The following is a 22,549-nucleotide window of genomic DNA, read 5'->3' as shown; positions in this document are numbered from 1 at the left end:
TCCGCACTGGCGGCGCGCTCCGCCGGCCCGCTGTCCGGCGCGGGCCTCCGCTGCCATTGGCCGGGAGAAGGCGCTCGCCTCCGCGATTGGCCGGAGCGCGCTGCCAATCGGGGCGGTGCCGCGGGCGGCCGGGTGCCGCCCTCGGAACGTGGGCTGAGGGGCCGGGAGGGGTCAGCAGCCGCGGCCGGCGCGGCCATGTTGGGTGTGGGCGGGAAAAGACCCGTCTCACTTCTCTGCCCCCGCCCCCGGCGGCATGCGCTGTGCCGGGGAGGTGAGAGCGGGCGGCTCCCCGCGGGGCCGGGGTCGGGGTCGGGGTCGGGGTCGAGGTCGAGGTCGAGGTCGAGGCCGGTGGTGGTGCCACCTCACGCCGTACCGAGCGCTCCTCGGCTGCCGGGCCTGTTTCCTCCGTGCCCCCAGGTGATGCCAGGCTGGGTCCCTCACCAGGCTGCGACTGGCTGATTTGGAGGGAAATAAATCTCTTACTGCGGCGTCTCTTCAGCGAGGGCTGTGTTTGAGGCCTGGGCCTGGAGGCTGTCAGGCTGGCTGAGCTGACGGAAGCCTGCGATGCGTCCGTGCGAGGACACCCCACGGCTTTCCCTCATGAGCTCAACTTCTCACGTGCTGCCCGCCAGCGCGGTGTGGTTGGGTATGTGTGTGTGAAACCCCGTGTGTGGGGGGTTTCTGGGTGTCTGGGAGCTGGACAAACAGCTGCTTTCTGTGGGTGTGTGTGCGTGCGGGTGTGCATGCTGACCCCCCACGTGCAGTGGGACCAGGACGTGTTAGAGCCGCTGCACGTGCGGTGCGTAATGGGGCTGTACGGGGTCGGACGGCTCTGTGTATGCAGTAAATCTGATACAGCCCAGGCTTGTTGAGCTGGCTGTGTTTACCTTGCAGGCGTGATGTGTTCCCGGTGCGTTGGACTCATTCGTGTTTTCTGCAGAGTGCGCTGGCCGTGCTTACCCTCAGAAAATGCTGGACAGAAATATGGGAGCCACAACATTTCTAAGTGTGAAGTGTTGGCAGGGATTTCTGCCAGCGTATTTGCGTGGCCCTCAACTGCTCTGCCTTACATCAGCCTAGGTAATTAGGAGGACAGAGCATAGTACCAGAAAGCCCCTTTGAAAGAGCTTATGGTATAACTGGGCTGTATGTACAGCACACATGTTCACACACAGTAATTCAATTACATGTCATAGAGGGCTCAAGTTCTTTGCTGTTGGGGACCAGGCTCGTTCCTAAACAGCTAATCAGAATGGAAGGGCACCTGTTACTAAAGATATGTTGACTTTCTTCCAGCCTTTGCTACTGATGTGTCACTTCCGTAGTGGAAATCTGTAGAAAGTGATGTTTAAGGGATACACAAAAATCTACAAGTATGGGGAAAATTGAACCATTTCTGAAGTAGTGCTATTTGGCCTGTCTTCCTTGGCTGAATCGCTTCACCTCTTGATACAAAACGGGCTGGGGATAAACTTCATTGTTCAGAAAATAGCTTGTCTGCTCACTAAGGAAAAATTTGGCAGATACTTTTGTTGGCATGATTATCTTTGATCACAAATTACTGCAATTTACCCTTCTAGGACTTGTTTTCTGTCTTCATGGAAGCTGTGAAGATGTAAGCCTACTTCAGGTCAGTACTGTAAGTGTGAGCATAGAGAAAACAAGAAGTGTTGACTTTGAAGTAAAGTAATCCCACCATTACAAATAGTTGACACATTTTTTTGCAAAAAAGCAATTGCTCACTTTCTTCTGTTATTCTTGCTTCAATATGTAAATCCTTCTTGTAATTTATTTTATAATTTATAATTCTGTAATTTATGTATAGTCCTCTAGCTGAACCTGTTTGAGCAGGGGTAGATGAGCCCAACTAGATGACCTCGAGGTCCCTTCCAACATCAACAATCCTGTAATTCTGTGAGCTTGATTTATTAATTTAACCAAGTAGAGATTACAACAATGTTCTACGATTGACTTCTTAGTCTGTCTAATAGTATTTTGTATCTGCAAAAGCAATATAGAAGATACTCAGTTGTTTCAACGCAGATGTGGAAGCTCTTCAATTATCTATGTTTTGAAAGATTACTTCGCATGACTAAAACAGAGATTCCTGTTAGCATTGGTAAAACTCCTCTTGTATTTAAATTTAAATCTTGTATTGATATACATAGAAACACATACGTGTGTTTCTATTAAGTTCCATAAAAACAGGACTATCCCTTCCGTTTCAGATGCAAGCAGCTGAGTTCCTGAATTCAGTTACTGCATCTCATTGAATGAACAGGATTTTTCCATACATCTTTTCTTAAAAACAGACTTTAGCAAAAGGTGACATGCAAAAAGACACATACTTTTCTTCATAAAATCAAGAATAAAGGTAGTGCTTTTATTAGTGTTTTTTTATTATTTTCATAAACTTGAACTATACAGAGTAAGTTTATATGCACTGGAAGATTCCATGTGCACTTCTGCCAGTTCCCTAACTTCATAGCTTTTGCTGTTACACTCTGCAGCCTCTTCAGGAAAGGAAGCCAGTTTGTGTGCCGGTTTTATAGCAGGTACAGGAAAATCCTCTGACTCACTATTGGTCACAAATAAAGAACGAAGACTAGTAATGTAAGCTAATATATTAACCTGTTATATTGTCCACTGTATATCTAGAATTTACTTCCTTCAAATATTTCAGCCAAATCCTGTAGCCCAGTCTTAAAGGACAATGTAAGCTTAGTGTACTTTATGGCAGTAGCTCCAGGAGACATCCAATTTTAGGAGACTCTGCATAGAAAACAAGATGAGGGGTTTCTTTCGCAGTGCAATGAAGACCTTTTCTTTGGGTTTTTATGTGAAATTTGTTTCTTGAGACCATGAATTAGTTTTTGTTTCTTGTATGGCTTTAAAAGTCTCTCAAAAGAAACCAAATACCATCAAGTTTAGTTATAGTTAATCGCAGTTGGAATTTTAGAGTTCCTGTGAGATTTTTCTCATAACTAGGAAGTTCTTGGATTTGTTTTACTTTGGGATGTTTCCATATTAGGCTAATTTTTTCATTAGGCAAGACAAGCTATGAATTATAGAGGAGGGTAGGATACTTTGGACAGTCTTTATATGTTGCTAAAGCAGGCTAATGTTACAAAATGGGGTTACATGTTAAAAAACCTAAACCAATTCAACATCATCTTGGAGAGCCAAGTCAATATATTAAGTATTTATTCTTCATAAATAGTTATGTTTACATGTTATGAGATATATAAAGAGAATGAAACATAGATGGTTGCAAGGTGTAGACAAAGAAGCTAATGATTTTCATTTACAGTAGAAGTCTGCCTGAATCCTCTGACTGTCTTATGATACTACTGTGGTAATACAGTTACTGCTGGGGAACAGGACTGCAAAAGTATGTGTTTTCTGACACAAACTCTGCTTTACATTTTTCTGTTCTTGTAGATCTTTTTCATTTGCTTTCAGGTTTACTTTTTATTGAGGAAAAAATATGAAGAGATTTACAGAATACATAAGCTGTTCATTTTTTAAAATAAAAAATGAAGTGCTTTTCAGTGAATGGCTATCCTCATTTAAAATGAAATCTGCAATGATTAAATATTAAAATGATCGATGGTTTAAATTAATATAAAAAGTTTTCAGGAGATTATTACAAAGATTAACATTTTTAATGTTTTAATACTTCCATAGTTTATCAATCACAGGCACAGTGAAACTGTTTTTAGTTATCAAGCTGATGATCTCATATATCATTGCAGTATTATGCACAACATAAACATCATGGTGTCGTTGGTAGAGGAGATGAAGAAACACAATTTATGTTACGGCTCTTTAATAATCAGTTTTAGTCCTGAAGTATTTTTTGACACACAGAATAAGCAGGTAAGATTTTTTTTTTTTTTTTCCCCCCCTTTGGAAAGAAGATAAGAAGGAAAGATAGTTCCAGAAAAACAGTGGTGTTTGCCATTTAGCAAAGAACTCTGGTTACATGTAATGGCAAACATAGGTGGTCACTGGTACTGCTGCAGAAGAAGAAAAAGTACTTTGCATGTGTTTTTCCAAGTAGGACTTGCATTAATGCAGCTTTAATATCCCCAAATTATCTGCAACAGCCTATGATTCCTAATAAATTTTTATTCATTAGAATTACGTTTGAAGGTCATGAGAAAATGTCAAGGCACCCCAGGTGCTTTTGTATAACTAGCTGTGCATAGATACCCCTGTAATTCAGTGGGTTGAGTAAACACTTACTCCAGGCACTCTTGACCTGGACGGTGCTAATCCCTTTGTTTCCCGTTTCTTCTGCATTTTTTTTTAGCAGCAAGGCTAAAAATCAGCGTTAGTTATTTTTAATTTTGATTTTGCCTCTCTAACCACATACTGCAATGGTACAATGGAGCTTTATACAATACAGTTTATTGTGTCCCAGGACTTTTTGCAGTGTTAAATATATAATTCATACATCAACAAAATATTGTTTATTCATGCGTTGTGATTGTTCTTGGCATCGTCCTTCATGCAGTATGTTTTACCATAAAAAATGAGACAATTGGAAAGACACGATGTGATGAATTAGCCAATGTAAACCCAACAGCAGGTGTAAAGAAAGATGGGAGATAGTCAGGAGAGGAAGGGTGAAATAGAAATCCAGGAATAGATGTTGAGATAGTGAAGTGAATAAATGGGGAAAGACTGTTCTGACAGCAGAAGCTTACGGTGGCCAAGTCACTTATACCAGAAAGGGCAAGTATGAGAGAGGGAAAGAGCAAAGGTTAGCACTAGGTTAATGTTGAGAATGGTATTGGGAAGTTAAAATCCAGAGGGCAAACTGAAGCACACCATTTTGTACACAAGTTTGTTGTCAACTACTAATGCTGTTATTTCTATTCTTAAGTAAGACAACAAAATAAAAGATGGGGTTATATCGCCTGTAGTTGGTTGCCTTTAGCCAGAAAGCCAAATTTATCCTCGTGTATTTCCATTGAAATAAAATAAATAATGGGAACAAAATAACCTTTTATGTTATGAACTGCTTTTTATAGTGTGGAAACAGATTGGGTTGGAAATGTAGTAGATTTCAAAGTTTCAATTGTTTTCTCTCCGGCTGTGCTGTGTGGTGTAAATGAAGAAAAGGTTAAGTTTACCCATGATAATTCCCTCTCACATTTACATTATCAATCAGCCTTTGTAGCTTTTTGTGCTTTTATCTATTGTGTTTTCATTGTAATCTTTACGTATGAAGTTCTCAATTCTACAAACTCTTATGCTCAAATTTATTCATGAATGGCTCTGACAGATGTGCTCTGGAAGCCTTAGATGCTGTGGTTTAAGATGCTGCCAGCTGGTCTCCCCACCCCTCAGGTTGCAGTCTGTATGGAAAAGCCAGCAATACCTGCACTTCAGTTAGCTTCCCTCACCTTAATTCACATTTGGTTTTGGGTGGCTTTTGCTGATGCATAGGCTGGGAATGGGGCCCTGGTCCTGGGGATAGAACATACCCCCTCTTTTTGCCCTTTCTTACAGGCTGCTCACCCCTGGCAGAGAGGTGGTTAAACAGCTGGGGTCAGCAACATCCTAAGCCTCTCAGATACCCAAAGCTTGTTTATGAGACTCCCCTGTAGTTTCAAGTTGAACAGGTTTTAAACTTTCTGTTTTAAATTACCTATGTTTTTAACTTGTTACTGTACCAAGTCAGTGTGGAGGACATTAAAGTTTTGTTTGCTCTTAAAGGTGATCATCCCTAGAAGTTGATATTAAAAAATATAGATCTTTCTTTCATGTAGTATGTAAGCCATAGAAATTGTGCAGTGGGTGGTTTTAGTGTGGCACTTATTGTGTGTGGAGCTGATTATGCTGCCTCCAATTAAGATTACATCACTTACTTTACTGCTAGACCAGTTTGGTATTACTTACGTTCTTGCCAAAAGGAAGCAGTTAACCTGAAGCAATGTATTACTTGTTTTGTTCTTCTGTCTTGGCTGTCAGACTGAAAGTACACTATTTGTATAGCTGACATTTAAATTTGATTAGGCCCTTGATTTACTGTTACTCAACTAAAATTAATTTAAAAATTAGGACTGTACAGTAACAATAAAATGGATAAAGAGCTGGTGAGCTGCCAGCACTTAGAAGTAATGGCTGGAGGCCACTGTCAATGGATAAGAGCTTGTGGGGACTTTCTCCAGCATTTGTGTCGGGTGTGATACTTTTTGCTGTTTTAGTCAGTTGTCTGTGTGCAAACATAAACAGTAATGACAAACGATGGATGGTTCAGTGATTGCTGGATTGATGGAGAAGGGATGAATTTTAAAGCATGGCTGAGATCATGGTAACGCGAGTCTGTTAAAATGCAGTTTGTCTGCAAATGAGTCGAGGAAGAAGGAATGCTGGTTGTGTGTGCAAAATGGAAAGATTTTTGTCTTGTAAAGTTGTGACTGTGGGAAGACTTGGGGTTTGTGAGGAAGCTCCTGTAGCCAAAGGGGATTCAAGTGCAGGGCAGTGTCAAGAAGGGCTGGTGCTGCCTAGTAGAGATGGGAGGAGAGGTAGGAGGGTTGTTTAAATCCCTTTAATAAGACCAGTGCCAGAATGTTGCATCTGGTTCTATTTCTATGAAAAACGCATCCTGAAGAATTTGAAAGCATGATGAAAGTCCTGGCAGACACAGGCTCACTTCTGATAATGGTCCTACCTTTGGTAGGTGGGCTTGAGAGTAGGTTCAAGCTTGCCATGATGTTTCTGACCACATGTCTGCCTTACCTCACCCCTGCTGGACCTCAACAAGCTCTATTAGCTATCTATCCCACCTGGCTGCTGCAGAGGCCCTCCTACATACGTAGGTAGTGTTGAGTGTCCTAGGCAAGGCTATGCTGCATCCGTGTGAATTTGTCATTTCTTCCCGTTACAGAGTGTGTGGAAGGCATTCTTTCTTTTTTGTTGTATATATGCACCATGGAAAGCTTTCTGTAATATGTTTTTTCAACTTTGGACTTTGGTGTGATTAAACTTAGGTATGGTTATAATGGAACCACAAAGAATTGCAGCAGCTAATAATTTGGGGTTTTTTTGATTCTGCAATCATAAAATGGTTGGAGCAAGGATGGATGTTCCTTTCTTTGGCAGTTTTTGACATACACTATTTAATTTATGAATGAATCTTTCCATAATTTGGAGTGAAAAGGTTAACAAAGCATTCTTAGATTGCTGTTTACTTTTGTATTCTGAAAGATAGGATAATTTGAAAACCTGGATTATTTCGGTATCTTTCTGGGTATACGAAGCAGCAGCCCAACAGGCTAAATAGGAAGAGGGTATTCTGGAAAAAAATGATTATTATAGAGACAAAACCTATTTAAAAAAAGCTTCAAACTATTTTCATTTTAAGTACACCAGTGGGGTTAAATAATATTAGTAACTTCTGTTAGAGTAACAGATCATAATAATATAAAACAAAAGGTCCCAGTGCACTTGCTAATATCCTTTATAGCTTCAGTAAAATACATCTGAAATTATTTACAAAGCAAAGCTTCTGGATGAATTCTTCCAGTTCGGCATGGGAAGAGAGCCTGTTTATCTTCATGCATGTTTATATAGACCCATGGAAATTACGATCTAGATGTGGGTACTGTACTAAAACGTAGCCATATATGCAGAGTAAAGAATGCATTCTGTCATTTATTGCACACAAGTAATGTTTGTTTTATAGGGTTGGCTCAAATCTGTATCCTGACCATAGAAGGACTCTATAGAATATGTACTGTACCTTGAGGAGTCCTTCAAGGGGAGGGAATGGTGTGTATAGGAAAAAGCTCGGGGCAGTGGCTCTCTGACGAAACTTATCTCTTGTCTGTTTTTAAGCCTTCAGACTTGAGCACTGTCAGTGCTGGAAACAGTGAAGAGCTGGAAAGATGTTTCCCCTGTGCTATACTGGTACACATTTTCATTAACTCACCTTATTAAGAAAAAAATAAATAAATCGGTGTGGAAACAACCGGGATGGCTGTAAAGCTGAGTGCGTGGGATAGAGTATTTCAGAAGTTAAAAGCAGAAGCAACTTAGCTAAAGTCCTTTTCAGAGTTGACCCAGCTCTCCTTAAACTTCTTAGGCTTGGTTACAGGGTTATACAGCTTTTGGTACAGTGGTGGCCAGACTGAGCAATTGTAGCAGGAAGCCACAGCATCTTGTGGTGTTGGTGTTGAACATTCTTATGAAAACCAGTCTGAACTCATTACTATATGCTCTAGCAGGTTTTTTTTGTTGTATGCAGTCTACAAGGTTAAATTTCAGGCAGCATATATATCCCCCTCCTCCTAATAAAACTTTGTGACAGTGCTGAAGCATACATTCTCCTTTGAGACTAGCCAAGAGCATGTGCAAACCCCTAGCGCTTAGAGAGATGCACTCAGGAAATTAGAGTGAATGGAGTGGATTGTTGTCTGCCATTTTATCTCAGGCTAGGGTTTCTGAAGAAATGCTTGCAAGGTGATACCTACTCATTAAATGATCTCTTGTAGGAGTCTCATAACTACTCCATTCGATTCCTAACTGGTTTGAGGTGTAGGAATCTCTCATCAGAGGTATCTTTTAGGCCAGAGCAGGCCAACCTTTCACATGTCAGAACCCAGGATCTTAAAAATGTGCTGTCTCCAAAAGCAGCAACCCATGAAAAAGTGTTCAATTTTGTATTTCACTAATATTTTTACAGTAAATAGAATTTCACGTGTACTGCATGACTTGAAACATCTGAAGGAGTACTTTTTTTCCAATGCGTTAGTCACAGTTGGTGTCATCCTTTCCTTTGACATTCTCCTGGACAATGAACCGTGCAGCAAAATTTCTTCCTTGTGACACACGCACACTGTTCAAGAACAGTGAGAATAGGCGGGGATGCAGTCTCCTCCCATCCTGTGGTCTTTGCGGAAAGCTGTGAAAAGAGCCCAAGCAGGCATTTGCACAAATGATTGCATTCCGGACCTTCAGGCATTCACATGACTTTCTGCTATTTCAACCTAAACTTTTCTGCTGGTAGATGATTTTTCTTTTTGCTGCCTCTTCGTCCCAGCTGCACTCCACACTTGTCTCCTCTGCCTTAAAATGAGGCAAGTAAACAGTTTACCACATTTTCTGATGGCTATCAAAGATTATTTTTTCATTTGGTGCGTATAAAGGCTTTAGCCTGATTTTGATTCATTCCTTTAATTCAATTTTTGTTCAAGATTCAGACTTTTAGTAGATATCAATGATCTTATATTCACTTTCTGCCCAAAGAGAACATAAAGCTCCTCAAGAGATGGTATCATGTACACTATTACTTTATTCTTTATCTTAAAAATCATTGCGTTTAATGGGATCTCTAGGTAGGTTTCAGGAGAGCCAAGTCTTGAGCAATTTAGATATAATCTGCAGAGAGTGTGCTTGGCCTATTGTTTTGAACTACTTTGGAAACTACTGAGCCGATGTTACCTGCGCTGTAATAAACTCTTCACCCAATTATGGCCTAATCCTTCAAAACCAATAGAGTAGGACTTGGTTTTGAAAATGCTGCCGCTAACATCTATGGGTCTGTTCACTAAGCCTGACTATTAAGCTCATTATTAAGTGCTGTAGAGCTGAACTTTACATTTGATATGTTAACACTGTTGTCTACTGGTTTATCTACTGGTTTTCGCCTCAGATAATTTTAAAGAAACAAAATACAAAAAATTATGTATTGTGCTAAGGCTAAAGACATGCATACTAGCTTCATCTTCTGATCTTTATGGGGGTGATTAACAGGTTACTCTGTCTTTAATCAGTTATTGAAAAATAGAGGAAAACATAAATGCCAAATTAAAACCCTTTGCACTTCAAGTTTCTTTTGCCTGGTGACTAGAATTGATTTATTTTTTTAAGTTGAGTTGCTTTCCTGAACACGTAATACAGCATATGAGATAACAAAAGTGGCATAAAACTATTTTTCTTCATTCATAGATCAGTCTATTTAATACTTATTGAGCTGCAGTAGTTTCATAGAAGGAAAAAACCCCACCTTCATTCTGAAAGCTGGATGGAAAGATTACCTTTTAAGTCCTTTCAAACACCAGGTTTAGTAATGGAACTAATAATTCAGTTTTGCTGAAGTGTTACGATTAGGTCTACGTGTACTGAAGTGTTATTTGCTGCTGTCATTTGTAGCTGCTTTCAACTTTTGCATGCTTGCTGAAGGTAAGAAGTGAGGCAATCATTAGGCTATAAACGTGATGACCAGTTTTAGCAATTACTGTGACTTGAAGTCATGTGTGATGGGATATCATTTATACTACAGTGAAATATATAACAGAAAGGCATATTTGTCTTTTCCTGGCTTTGTGCCTCTGTGGCTTATTTGTGTCTGTTTTCTGCTGGTTTTCAGTTATTAGGTTGATTGTCAGGCAGGAATGAACTATTTGCTGAGAGCTGGTTTTCTTCTTGAATGATAGACAAATTTCAATGAAAACGGAGTCAACATAGATGGGATATCAATATTAGAATTAACAGGGGAAGAATTAAGCTGAAACTTTGCCTAACATACTTTAAAAAGCATTTTTTTAAAAACAGGGTGAGAGGAAAGGAAAAATTCTAGCAGTTTCAAATTGTCTTGTTTTGGTATGTTACTTCAAGGAAACTATTTCAATTTTTAAATAATTCACTCAGAAATTTTGTATTTTAATGGTCCAAGATAATGCAAGCAAAAAAAAAAAAAAAAAAAAGGCACAATAGAAACAAAAAGAATGACCAGTATGGAATTACTTATTGTTGCAAAATTTTTTTGTGAGTGAATAACTTCAAAAGTTACAAGATTTGTTCTCACTGAAGGTCATTATCCCATTTTGCAATATTGAAAACGTTGCGAAACAGACTTTCTGTCCTTTGGATGGTTGTGAACTGTAGATTAAGATGGATATACTAAAGGGAAGTGTAATTACTCCCTAAATATTTCTTCTCACTTAAGGAAGAAAGAAGAATTTCATTTCCATCAAAAATGAGCCTAAGCTTAAAATCTACAAATGAGGAATTAAAAAGTGTATATAATTAAAGCACCCAGACTTATAGCAAGCTATGACTTGTGGCAGTCCCAGCAAAGGAGTAACATCTGGAAAAAATGGAATTTTTGTTGCCTCCCAAAACTAAAGAAAGGGGAGAATAGAAGGATTATTTTCTGATTTAAAGAAGGGAAAGAAGTCACTTTTCCCCTGGTGTAACACCTAGCAGGGCGAAACAAAGTTTCTGAGGTTTTGGAATAATACATCAGTGAAACCAGTTGGTGCTCTATTCAAGAATTGTAACATCATAACATATTAGAAGTGAAGTGCTTAGGCAGACTTAGCCGATTTTGAAATTTAAGGTCTGTGACCTCTAGCTTTATACCTGTGATTTAAATTATTTCCTACTTCATCAAAGGAAATGAGTGCTGAAGGGGGGTGTGGTGGGGATCAAAGAGGGCATAAAACCGCGTGGATTTAACTGAACCGCAAAACGTTCGCTGCTGATGCTTCAATTACTGAGACGGAGCAATAATTGTTTCTCGTCGATGCTCTTGACTCGATGAACTTCTAACTGACGAGGCAGAGAGCGCGTGCTTTGTTTCTGTCCTGCGCAGTCGTGGTGGTGGTGGTGGTGGTGGTGTCCTCTGCACTCACCCTCAGCCCGCAGAGGTGGCTGTACAGCCTCTGCAGTCGCTCCCATGGAGGCTGTGTCCATCCTTGGTGGATGTGCCTCTGGGCATCAGGGTGGTCTGGATGCCCGTTCTCTTCCCACACTTTTTAGCTCTGATTTCTACCACAGTCCACCCCCTGAAAGAAGTTTAAACAGATTCTGTTATTTTCAAGAATGTTATTCTGAAATACTGCATATGGTGTCATTTATCGTGTAGTTTTCCCTTTAGCAGAGATTTGTCTTTCCTCTGGGAAATACTACATTTTGAACTGTCTGGCAAGGCAGAATCGAACCACATGTATGCTTTTTTCCTTCATGAACTTCTTTAAGGATGTTTTCTTGACACACCAATGCTGTCATATATTCATAAAAATGAAAAAAAAAATAAAAATCTTTGAATGTTTGGAATTTAAAATTTGTTCAGATGAAGATCTGTCTTCATATTAAAATAAATATATGTTTCACAGATGGTACAGCTCTACTTGGCTCTGATGTGAGTAGGGAATTTGGTCCTGAAGACTACAAATCCTAATAATGAAAAGTAAATGTAAGGTGCATAGAATCACTACAAATAGGAATATTCTTCTGCAAAATGTCGTACTGTTTTTATAACAAGTATAACACCAATTGCTAAACAGATAGCTTCTGTATAAGTAATGTTTTTATAAGTGAGTTTTGGCCTAGTACATTTTGATTCTTCTTCCTGTGGAAGCTGTGACAAACTGTACTCTATTGGGAATGGAAGGAACCTTTGACATTTTTAATAGCCTCTTTTTGCTTAAAAAAACAAATTTACATAAGTATGAAGTCTTTTCAAAAAAATCTTAGGTTTTGCAATCCTTGAAATTTTTACTTTTTTCCTGGCTGTCATGAATACTTTTAATGACAATCTTTTCAACTCTTCAGATGTTTAAAAACATTTTACATCTAGCAAAAGTAAGTAGACTTATTGCTAGAGGAGCAAATGCAAATATTTGGGCCTAATTAACCCCACCAAATTTTGAGTACTTAGGGGAGGTTTAGGAGTGTAGCAAGAAAGCAAGATTGCTGGAGGCTATTTGGATTCCTTACCATTGCATCTCTTTCTTCATTCACTGTAAAGGGAGCGGAGGTGGCCTCCTGCATAACTCGGGTGTCTCACTCACCTTCCTGAAATTAGGTGGAACTAATCTGGATTGTTGATGAAATTTATTTTTCATAATTTATTGCCTCAGGGTTTTGAAACATCCAGGAGAATATGCTGAGTATTCATATGGACTATTACCTGTGTACTACTTTTGTTAAATAAATTTAGAACTAATTTCATGGGTTTTTTAGGCACTGTATAACTAACAACAGAGCAGCTCCTTTCCCTAGAGTGCAAAGGCCACTTACTGGAAGTAACAATGTGTATTTTGTTCCTAGTGCTTACATGAAGCTGTGAAACAGCCTGATATATGCCAGAATAAAAGTTGTGATTCCTAGATGGTTTTAATCTTGGGATATGGTACAGTGTTTGTTGTCCTTGTGTAGAAAGTTAAGATTATTTTAGCAATATTTGTTCTAACTGGAGTAATGGATCCTGGTTTTTTTATTCATTTTCCCAAATTTTACTGAATTTAAATCACCTGCTCCTTTCAAGGTTAAATTAAGTAAAGAAATGTTAAATTCCTTTTATTAAAAGAAAATGAAATAAATCCCCAAAGAAAGCAGAACTAGATTCTGCAAGAAGCACCATGGGCAGGTACTCATTCCTTTGAAATAATAGTCTCATCCTTTGAGAGTGACTCTCCAGAGGAACGGTGAAGACTACTGTAAGACTTATCAATAGAATGTGAATGCATTTTTTTTCAAATTTTTTTTTGTTTGCTTGTATGCATTTTTTAAATAGTAGTAGTAAAGGTTTTAAAATTCTCTCTCTTGGCTACAGTGTGCTTAAAAGTATTCAGCTGCATTATTCTTGCCATTTTGGCTGTAGTTTACTTCCACTGCATTTCTTCCACTGCTGTACAGACAGACCTTAGTTACTGTACTTCAGCAGTAGACCCAAAAAAGCCAATTAAAATAACCCAACAGCAATGATTTCCAAAATACTTACATGGAGACGGCTTCCCACTTTAAGTGCAGTGCTACCAGTTCTTTGGAATAACTTGATGTTCGCAGATCCAATGTGCTCCTTGGATTTTTTCCAGAGGAGGATAAAAGGTTATTTTAGCTCTGCTGTAACCTGTAAGGGTTTTAATATCCATTACTTATTAAACTATGAACTATGGAATTGACTGGTAAAAGACCAGTTCTTTCACTGACATCAGTAAGCTTTGAATTGTATTAAAGAATGATTTGGGTTATGAGTTCAAATTCTCAACCTGCATTGCATCCAACACCACCACCACTAACAAAAACAAAAACAAAAAAGAAAAAGGATTTTTAAGTTAGATATCCATTTGCAATAAGGCACTTCTGCATATATGCAGATATTCACTGTGAATTCACTTGAATTTTCAATTACAGCCGAAGATTTGGTCTAGTACTTTTACATTCTGTAGTGGTTCTTTTCTATTTTGAAGTTTTACTTGCTTTTCTCTCAACTGAGTAGCTATATTTCAGCTACAAAACCAGTCATTTCACTGATATTTTTTTTAATGTCTTTAACGTGCTCTCTATTAATATTTAGGCAGCTTATTGTTGAAGAGTACAGACATACTATCAAATTTCACTGCTAAGAAAGTTTGTACACATGAACATATGTAGATCTTTCAATGTTCACTGGTTCCCACTTTAAGTAGCATCACTGTTATTAATCATTTGTATTGCACCATAAATGCACAAAGTGCAATCTTTGTGCTGTATAGTCCCTGCACTTATTCTTCATTAGTATTTCTAAAGTCATTCATGTTATGTCTATTTCATTAAAGTAATTGCTTTAAATTTTTTTTGGTTCATACAGGCTGTGTATGCATCAAGAATAGTGAATTGGGATTTAAACACTCCTGTGGCCAGACCTTGAATGGACATTCAGAAATGGTTTTCATCTCACAAAGCACTATTCACAGTTAGAGGTGATAATAGTCAATTTATTGTGTGTATTAATTATTATCAGTCACTGCTTATGAATAAAAGAGGAGGAAAAGAAAAATTATATGTTCTTCTGAGGCTGTAAGCGTTCAAAGGTGAATTACTAGAGAGGAAGAGAAAGAGGGTGAAAAAACAGTGACGGGAACCACAGGAACAAAGATGTCTTTTTGACCTTGTAGTATCTCTGAAATAGCAATAAACAAAAAATCATTCCTTTAGGCCTCGCTTCATTTACTTAAAACCATCTTTTGTAAAAGCTTGAAAGTTGAGGAGGGCTCAAGTTGCCTTCAAATAGTCTGAAATTACTCTTGAAGTATTTTTGGTAGCCTGTAAAAAGAGCAGTGGCAAGCTCCTTTACGTGTTTTTTAAATGGTTATGCAGTCATTAAAATTCCAGGGACCTGAAGGCTGCTCAGGGTTGTGCTGGTTTTGGCTGGGATAGCATTAGTTTTCTTCATAGAAGCTAGTGTGGGACTATGTTTTGGATTTATGATGAAAATAGTGTTGATAACACAGGGATGGTTTAGCTATTGCTGAGCCGTGCTTACACAGAGCGGAGGCCTTTTCTGCTCCTCACCCCACCCCACCAGCGAGGAGGCTGGGGGGGCACAAGGAGTTGGGGGGGGGACACAGCCGGGACAGCTGACCCCAGCTGACCACAGGGACATTCCAGACCATATGGCGTCATGCCCAGCATATACAGCTGGGGGACGAAGAAGGAAGGGGGGGCATTCGGAGCGATGGCGTTTGTCTTCCCAGGGTGACGGAGCCCTGCTTTCCTGGAGATGGCTGAACACCTGCCTGCCCATGGGAACTGGTGAATAAATTCCTTGTTTTGGTTTGCTTGTGTGCCCGGCTTTTGCTCTACCTATTAAGCTGTCTTTACACAGCCCATGAGTTTTCTCAGTGTTACCCTTCTGATTCTCTGCCCCATCCCGCTGGGGGGGAGTAAGCGAGTGGCTGTGTGGGGCTGAGCTGCCAGCTGGGGCAACACCACGACAGGTGCATGCAGCATGGCACGCTGCCGAGCCCTTTGGTTCGGCAAGGAAATGGAGGAAAGGACGATTCCTCCGCTCGCTGACGTCGGAGGCAGTGGAGCAGCCATAGATACCTGGGAAAGATTTGAGTGCAAATTTTGTTTACAGTAAAATTAAGATGACCAATTATTGTAGGATGTCCACTGTTATTTTAAATGGGGAAAAGGCACTTTTCAAGTCGTTTTGTGACTCATAAAGGTTCCAGGCTTTTCCTTTATGGAAATCTGATCAGAAAGTTATGTTGGAAACCACTCCTACAGCAAGGTTCATAAATAATAAATATTATCTCTTATTAATCCATATTTTAGTTTAACTCTGGCTTGTGGCAAGTTGCTTCCTCAGGGAACGTAGGATTCTTTACAAGAGAAGGTGATGAGCCACAGTCCCCAAGGAATTAAATTGTGAAAACAATCTTGGTTTTATACATGCTAATATAGATCTGTTATTCCCTTTCCACATCTATCACAACACATTCTAAATTGTGGCTGATCTTTTATGCAAATAGCTGTCTTATTAGACATTGCGGCTGTATGTGCTAATGTCTCCATGGGTTTCTCGGGCGTTTGCTATCTAACCATCAAAGCGGTGGAAATGAATGATGATTACTGCATCCCTTTGAAGAACAAAGAGGAGTCGAGGTTCTAGATGTGGGAGTCAGTGACACCGAGCCATGCGGGCAAATGAGAGCATCTCTGTGGCTCGTATTAAGTCGGGAAATAATTTTTGCCTGTGTTTTCTTCTTGTGTTTTATTGGCACTGCTAAAACTGCAAACATCTTTCACAGCTGTCGTTTTGTTACAAAACATTATTAGGCTATGGAGATTGCAAAAGGCAAGTCAAAACAGTCTCTAATAGTGGCATAAAAAAGCCAAGAACTAGTTTTGCACTGTAAAAATGTGTCTGCTACCTCCTCAACTAGCTGGAAGTTCAAATGGTACTTTTATTTTCCACTGTCATTATTATGATGTGAACGTTATGTGAGAAATACAACTCAGTCAAGAGAATAGCTGGGAAGCATAACAGAGGGGAAGAAAACCCCCAGTGGATTACAGTTCACTGCTTATGTGTTTTACATGAAATGGGAGTATTCTCTGAATTAAACCAAAGTAATGTATGGAAACATTAGAACACTGTCATTGAGTTTTCAGTTTGGATTAAAAAATAATGGCAGTCTTTTATACCTTGTTATTATTCCTGAATACCTTTTAAAAAGGATGCTAGCTTTTGAGCACTGAAGTTCATTTTATGCCGTGTCCCACACTTCAGATTAAGGAGCCTGGGTTTGTCACTTGACATTAAATGCCAATAATCCTTGTAGAATAGATAAATACAAAAGAAGAAACTGTGTGGTTTTAAAGTGCACAAATAACTGGTGGGATCGTTCCTGCAGCTATACTTTAAACCTTGTTTGAAGCTATGAAGGAAATAATGGTGGATGTTTAAGGTTGGGATGCTGACAGCAGCCCATTCAGCAGTGCCTTGGCATGCTTTTTGGCCCGTGGTTTGGCATCACAGTGCCTTCCAGGGCTACGCTTCCCAAACAGCGTGCCTTGGCAGAGCCTGGGGAAACTCATTTCGCTGTAATGCAGCTGGTTATGCCTAACAGAAAAGTAAAACTCTTACAGACACTCCAAGGCCATATGTGCACAATCTGCAGATGGTTTGTGGCTACCCCAGGCGGTTCAGCCAAAGTTTGCCCTTGGCACTGTGCTCGCCAAAGCCGGTTGTGAAAAGGCAAGTGTTGGCTGTTGTGCATCTTCTGCGCTTGAACGGTAAATCTGACACTTCTGGAAAATGTCAGTCCTCTTGTGAGTGCAGGGATTGACGTTGGGACGGTTTTGCCATAAAGATGCTCAGACAGCGGGGCTTATCATCGCTGTGATGAGTGGTCTTCAGCCCAGCCAAAATGGTTTGAAAACCAGTGTTTTGAGCAACAGGCGTGAATATAAAAGCCAGGTATTTTTTGACTATGGAAAAAGAAGTGAAATGAGCATGTTTGTAGAATCTTACTGTATCATTTGAGTGGCAGCCCTGTGAGGGGATGAATAAGACACCATAAGCTTTTGCACATTAAATGGGTATGTTGGGAGTTTGCTACAACACTGCTCAGATGATGCTTGTTCAGTTACATGGGTGGTGTGGGAGCACCGAAGTACCAAAAAGAGCATCTTCACATGAATGATAGGGCAGTTCCCTGTGCAATCTTAGCGTCACCTGCTTGTGCTGTGCAACGTGAGAAGCCCATTCAAGCGTCAGGTTGGTTGTTACCTAAATGCATTGAAGGTGATTTAAACTCTCAATACCTTGGCTGAGAGGTATAAGATGGGCACAGCCCCAGCTCCCATTTTTATCCTCCACTTTCATTTGCATATTTCTAGAGCCTGTGGCAGGAAGGTAGGGGAGTGTGGGGTTGCTGTGTTTTAAGTATCTGTTCCTCTTTTGCTCAAGGTGGCTGGAGGGCTGCGTCTGCAGGTGGGTTTCCTGAGCAGTTACACCTGTGGATGCACACATGCCTAGTTCTGCTTCATACTCCTGGGCGTGGTGTAAATGAGTTTGCCAACAATAGAAGCAGCTCGCAATACTACATTCACTCCCTGGTGTACTAAAGAAAAAAATTATATAGGAATGTAATTCAGTGGTACCAAATGCTGAATTGCAGTGCAATCAGTTTAAATCCCTTTTTTTCTTTATTTATTCAAACTAACAGGCATTCTGTAATGTTAATAACCCATGCAATAGGAAAAAAGGTATGTTTAGAATTTATCTAATAGTCTTCAGAATAGTGATGATTAACTCCAGTGTCTCATTGTACGCTGGGAAGGCTTATGTCTTTGTGTATAATCATGTAAATGTTGCTTGTTAGAGTTTTTTTCTGATGTTGTAAGTCATTGATTTCCTTAGTAACTTATTTAGGAATAATGCATTTTATTTTTTTTTCTGATACTGACAGTGATTTTTGGATTGAAAACGATGGGTAGAAAAGATGCCTCTACAGCAAGGACTCCTGTTGACCAGTACAGGAAACAAATAGGTAAGAGACTTGAAGGAAAGTTTGTGTACTTAAAAAAAATCTGTCTTTTCACCCAGACCAGTTAGTATAACAAATGTATTATTCCTCTTCAAAAGCTTCATTTTGCTTGTGAGTGGCGCAAAATAATGCGCAGTCTAGGGAAATGTTTTTTATATGCTGTTGACTAATTGATTCAGCAAAACCTTTTAGGAAGACAGTGTTTCGAGTAACTTAATAAAGTCCATGTTCTGTGTTTGGAAATAAAGTGAAATACTGCAGTGCAGCAGCTCCACGGTGTTTCTGAACTGTTGGAACTTTCCTGATTTTCCTGTTTATCTCCAGTTGAAAATATGGGCATTTCTAGCAAAATACTCTTCCTGCTTCATAACAATTTTTGATACTCTGAGTGATACAGATCTTTACATTGTATAACTGCATTTATTCTCACCCTAATGCAATACTTTTAACATTTTAATTATTTATTTTCCTAGGTCTCTTTCTGTTCTTACCCGTTGTATATATAGGTAACTTGTATACAAAGTATGCACACGCACACAGGTACACTCGCACAGATACCTACATAGCAGACTCAAATCCCTATTTCTTTGCTTAAATGCAAAGGTAACTGACTTATTTTTTGAATCCATATATGAGGACTCTGTCTCTCCAGGTGTTAAATGATACTGTAAATAGGCACAATATTTTAAAAGTACGTATATAAAATGAAATACCTTAATCTATACTCAGTTATTTAAGTGAATGACTTTGTTTTACAGTTGCTAAGCACCCACATCTGTGTTTAAATATGCATAAAAATAGCAAGTGTCTGGGAAGAAAAGGCTGTTTATAATATACATTCTCATGGTGAAAGAGGTAGGGGTATGTGAATGACCTGATGTTTAACATGTCTTAATTTTTTTAGTGCTGCCTTAGTATTTTAATGTAACTGTTTTAATGGTCTTGTCTGCATTTAAAGTTGAAAGTAAGGGACCATTTTGTATTTTTTTTGTTTTAGATAGCTGTGGAATGCTCTATATATCCTAATTGTGTGCAATTTGCATGACTGGCTTCCTTGGTTCATTCTCTGAGATAGAAATGCAGCTGAAGTCTTCCAAGTACCTTTACGGATGGGAAGCAGATATACTGGAAAAAGGTTTTAAATAGATGGGCGCTCTGCTTTTGTGCAATTTAGGTTTCACATAGAAAACCTTACAAGGAAACTGTTACCCAGCATAGGGTGACACCGCAAATATTTCACCCAAATGGCTTTGGTGAGAATTGGGAGCCCTGCAGCTCATCTTCGGGACAACTTGTCCCGTGTAACTGGGTGTTTGGTGAGAGGATGACTGCATCAGCTTTCTGGCATTTTCTCTGCATCTTTTTCATTGCAGTCACTTCTTTTTCAGCCACCTGCTTTAGGGTTGCTTTTCTTCCTTTTGTGAACACCTTCAGGTGACCACAGTTGGAGTTGTTTTTTGAAGTCCTCTGCAGGCTGAAAGACACTGATGATCTCCAGAGGGATCCCTGGAGAGCAGGCTGAGCTGCTGGAGGACCAGGGGAATGTAAAGCTGCATCTAAATACAAGGCTCACAAAATTACCTCCCCCTTTTCCACAGCTTGGGCTATTTCTGGCACATTACTACCACACAGCACCACAGTCGCACATCTCACACGTGTGAGATAGCAGGACTGATCAGCTGTGCCTTGAGCAGGGGAGAGGACGCTGTGCTGTAGCAAGGGGGTGCGAGTATTTGATTGGGGCCCAGCATGCAGAAGGATCCTGCTATGTTGCTGACTCTCCAGTTTTGGGCTAGCTTGTTGTCTGAACAATTTGGCACCTTCCCTGTTATATGATGCAGCACCGTGATCCATTGGGTACTGCAAAAGCCAGTGTCTGAGGGGGCTCATAATAAGATCATTTTCCTTAGATGCGACACGTTGCTCTTAACTTGGCAAAAGCAAGCGCTAAAAATTATCGTAGGGAAGAATCTCACACCGGCAGACAAATAAACTATATAACCTAGGAGGTGTTTCTGTGATTGTAGTATTCCTTAGAGGACAGAGAGCAAGAACTAAAATAGACTATCCACTACCTTTTGCTCTGATGATGGTTGTTTAAGCTCCCACTCTGGTCATTCACTGATATAGCCATAGAGTTTGCCAATGGAAATTAGTTCTCTGAACTTAATGAATGTGAGAGGTGGGGGTTGAAAATTCATGGGTATATACTTTAATGTTGTGGGCATGTTTATGTATAAGCATTTTGGGCTAGTTTTAAGCCTGGTAGCTGAGCTCTGTGGAGCGAGCCCTCTAGTCTAATTACGCCTTTAAGTGTATTATGGGACAAATAGGTGTATTATTGACAAATATTGTCCAGTAAAGAACTTTTCTTGCCATAATGGAATCTTTCATTTTTTTGCCATTACTTCTTGATTTTTTCTTCTTATATAGTTTTGCGTAAGTGATGATAATTCATCTGTTTATCACAGAATCACAGGATGGCTGAGGTTGGCAGGACCTCTGCAGGTCATCTGGTCCAACCCCCCCTGCTCAAGCAGGGCCTCCGAGAGCCGGTTGCCCAGGACAGCATCCAGATGGCTTTTGAGTATCTCCCAGGAGGGGAGCTCCACAACCTCTCTGGACAACCTGTTCCTGTGTTTGACCACCCTCAAAGTAAAAAGTATTTTTCTTATGTGTTTTAGGGTGTGCCCATTGCCTCTGGTCCTTTCACTGGGCACCACTGAGAAGAGCCTGGCTCCATCCTCTTTGCATTCTCCCTTCAGGTATTTATACACATTGATGAGCCTACTCTTCTCCTGGGTAAAAAGTCCTAAATCTCTCAGGCTTTCCTCACAGGAGAGATGCTCCAGATCCTTAATTTTAACTCCTCTTGATCTAATTCTTCATTATCTGATTTCATTCAGATACTTATTAGAAATTATACAGAAGGAATTTAAATTTTTTTCTTAAAATCTGTTTATCAAATAAGCCCTAGATTTGGCAGCTTAGGTACTTTTGCAGGGATGCTTTAGTGTGAGGCTGTTCAGTAGAAGACCCCACAGAATACAGAACGCTGTCATGCTCCAGGCTCATCTGTTTTGGAGATGGACATTTGATCACCCTTTCCCAGAAAGGTTATATCTAGAAACAGTGGGCGAAGGGAGGCTGCATGGGGCCTGTCTTTAAAAAAATGAATTTATCAAACTCATTTAAAGTGCTAAATCCATGCTTGGAGTGATTGCCATCCTTACTTTCCAGGTGTTTGATATCTATGGATTCTTGAAAATATTATGATGGATGCTGGCTGAACAGCTATCTCTTCCTGACTAACAGTGATGTTGATTTTTTTAGCTCACAATTTAATGTTTTCTAGCCTTGCTGGATAGAAGGTAACCAGATTGAAACAGTTTTATTACCTTTTTTTTTGATGGAAAATGGCAGTCTTCAAGGAGCAACATGTCACAAAGTCATGTCGACTTCAACTCAACACAATTTTCAGTTAGATGTTTAGTGGAGTAATTTGAAATAAAAGCAGATTTTTAATTGAATTTTGTTCCAAGCTTTCTGTTTTGTTCTGAGTTTCCATACGGCATGCCACATGTTTGCCCTGTGCCATGGTTCAAGTTCATGTTGATCACTTCAGTTCAGCCGTTTGCCTTTTTCTTTTCTCTCCTCCGTTAAGTGGAGGATCGCTTGTATCTTGTTTGCCACTGTGCCGTTAGCGGTTGCTGTTTGCTTGAGTAGCATTTTCAGAGGATTCCCGCGGCATAGAGATTGATATT

The 22,549-nt window shown here is 39.8% G+C and overlaps 2 protein-coding genes across 5 annotated transcripts in view; both read left to right on the top strand.

The window, feature by feature from the left end:
• Positions 1 to 22,549, top strand: part of TRIQK (triple QxxK/R motif containing) — a 64,532-nt gene that overhangs the window by 253 nt on the left and 41,730 nt on the right. The window contains exons 1-3 of one of the 4 annotated variants that reach the window (XM_049826440.1): positions 381 to 646; positions 1,581 to 1,630; positions 18,708 to 18,788. In XM_049826440.1, coding sequence (XP_049682397.1) covers positions 18,728 to 18,788 — 61 coding nt within the window. In that variant the 5' untranslated portion in view covers positions 381 to 646; positions 1,581 to 1,630; positions 18,708 to 18,727. Of the gene's footprint in view, positions 1 to 380; positions 647 to 1,580; positions 1,631 to 18,707; positions 18,789 to 21,469; positions 21,551 to 22,549 lie in introns of those variants that run through there. The other 3 variants (XM_049826418.1, XM_049826450.1, XM_049826429.1) reach the window with 3 other exon arrangements.
• Positions 1 to 22,549, top strand: part of VIRMA (vir like m6A methyltransferase associated) — a 696,173-nt gene that overhangs the window by 669,924 nt on the left and 3,700 nt on the right. The window lies entirely within an intron of this gene.

Source organism: Accipiter gentilis, chromosome 2 (genome assembly GCF_929443795.1).
Source record: "Accipiter gentilis chromosome 2, bAccGen1.1, whole genome shotgun sequence".
Lineage (NCBI taxonomy): Eukaryota > Metazoa > Chordata > Aves > Accipitriformes > Accipitridae > Astur > Astur gentilis.
Note: the sequence above shows the minus strand (reverse complement) of the source record. Positions and strands in the feature narration are given on the sequence as shown.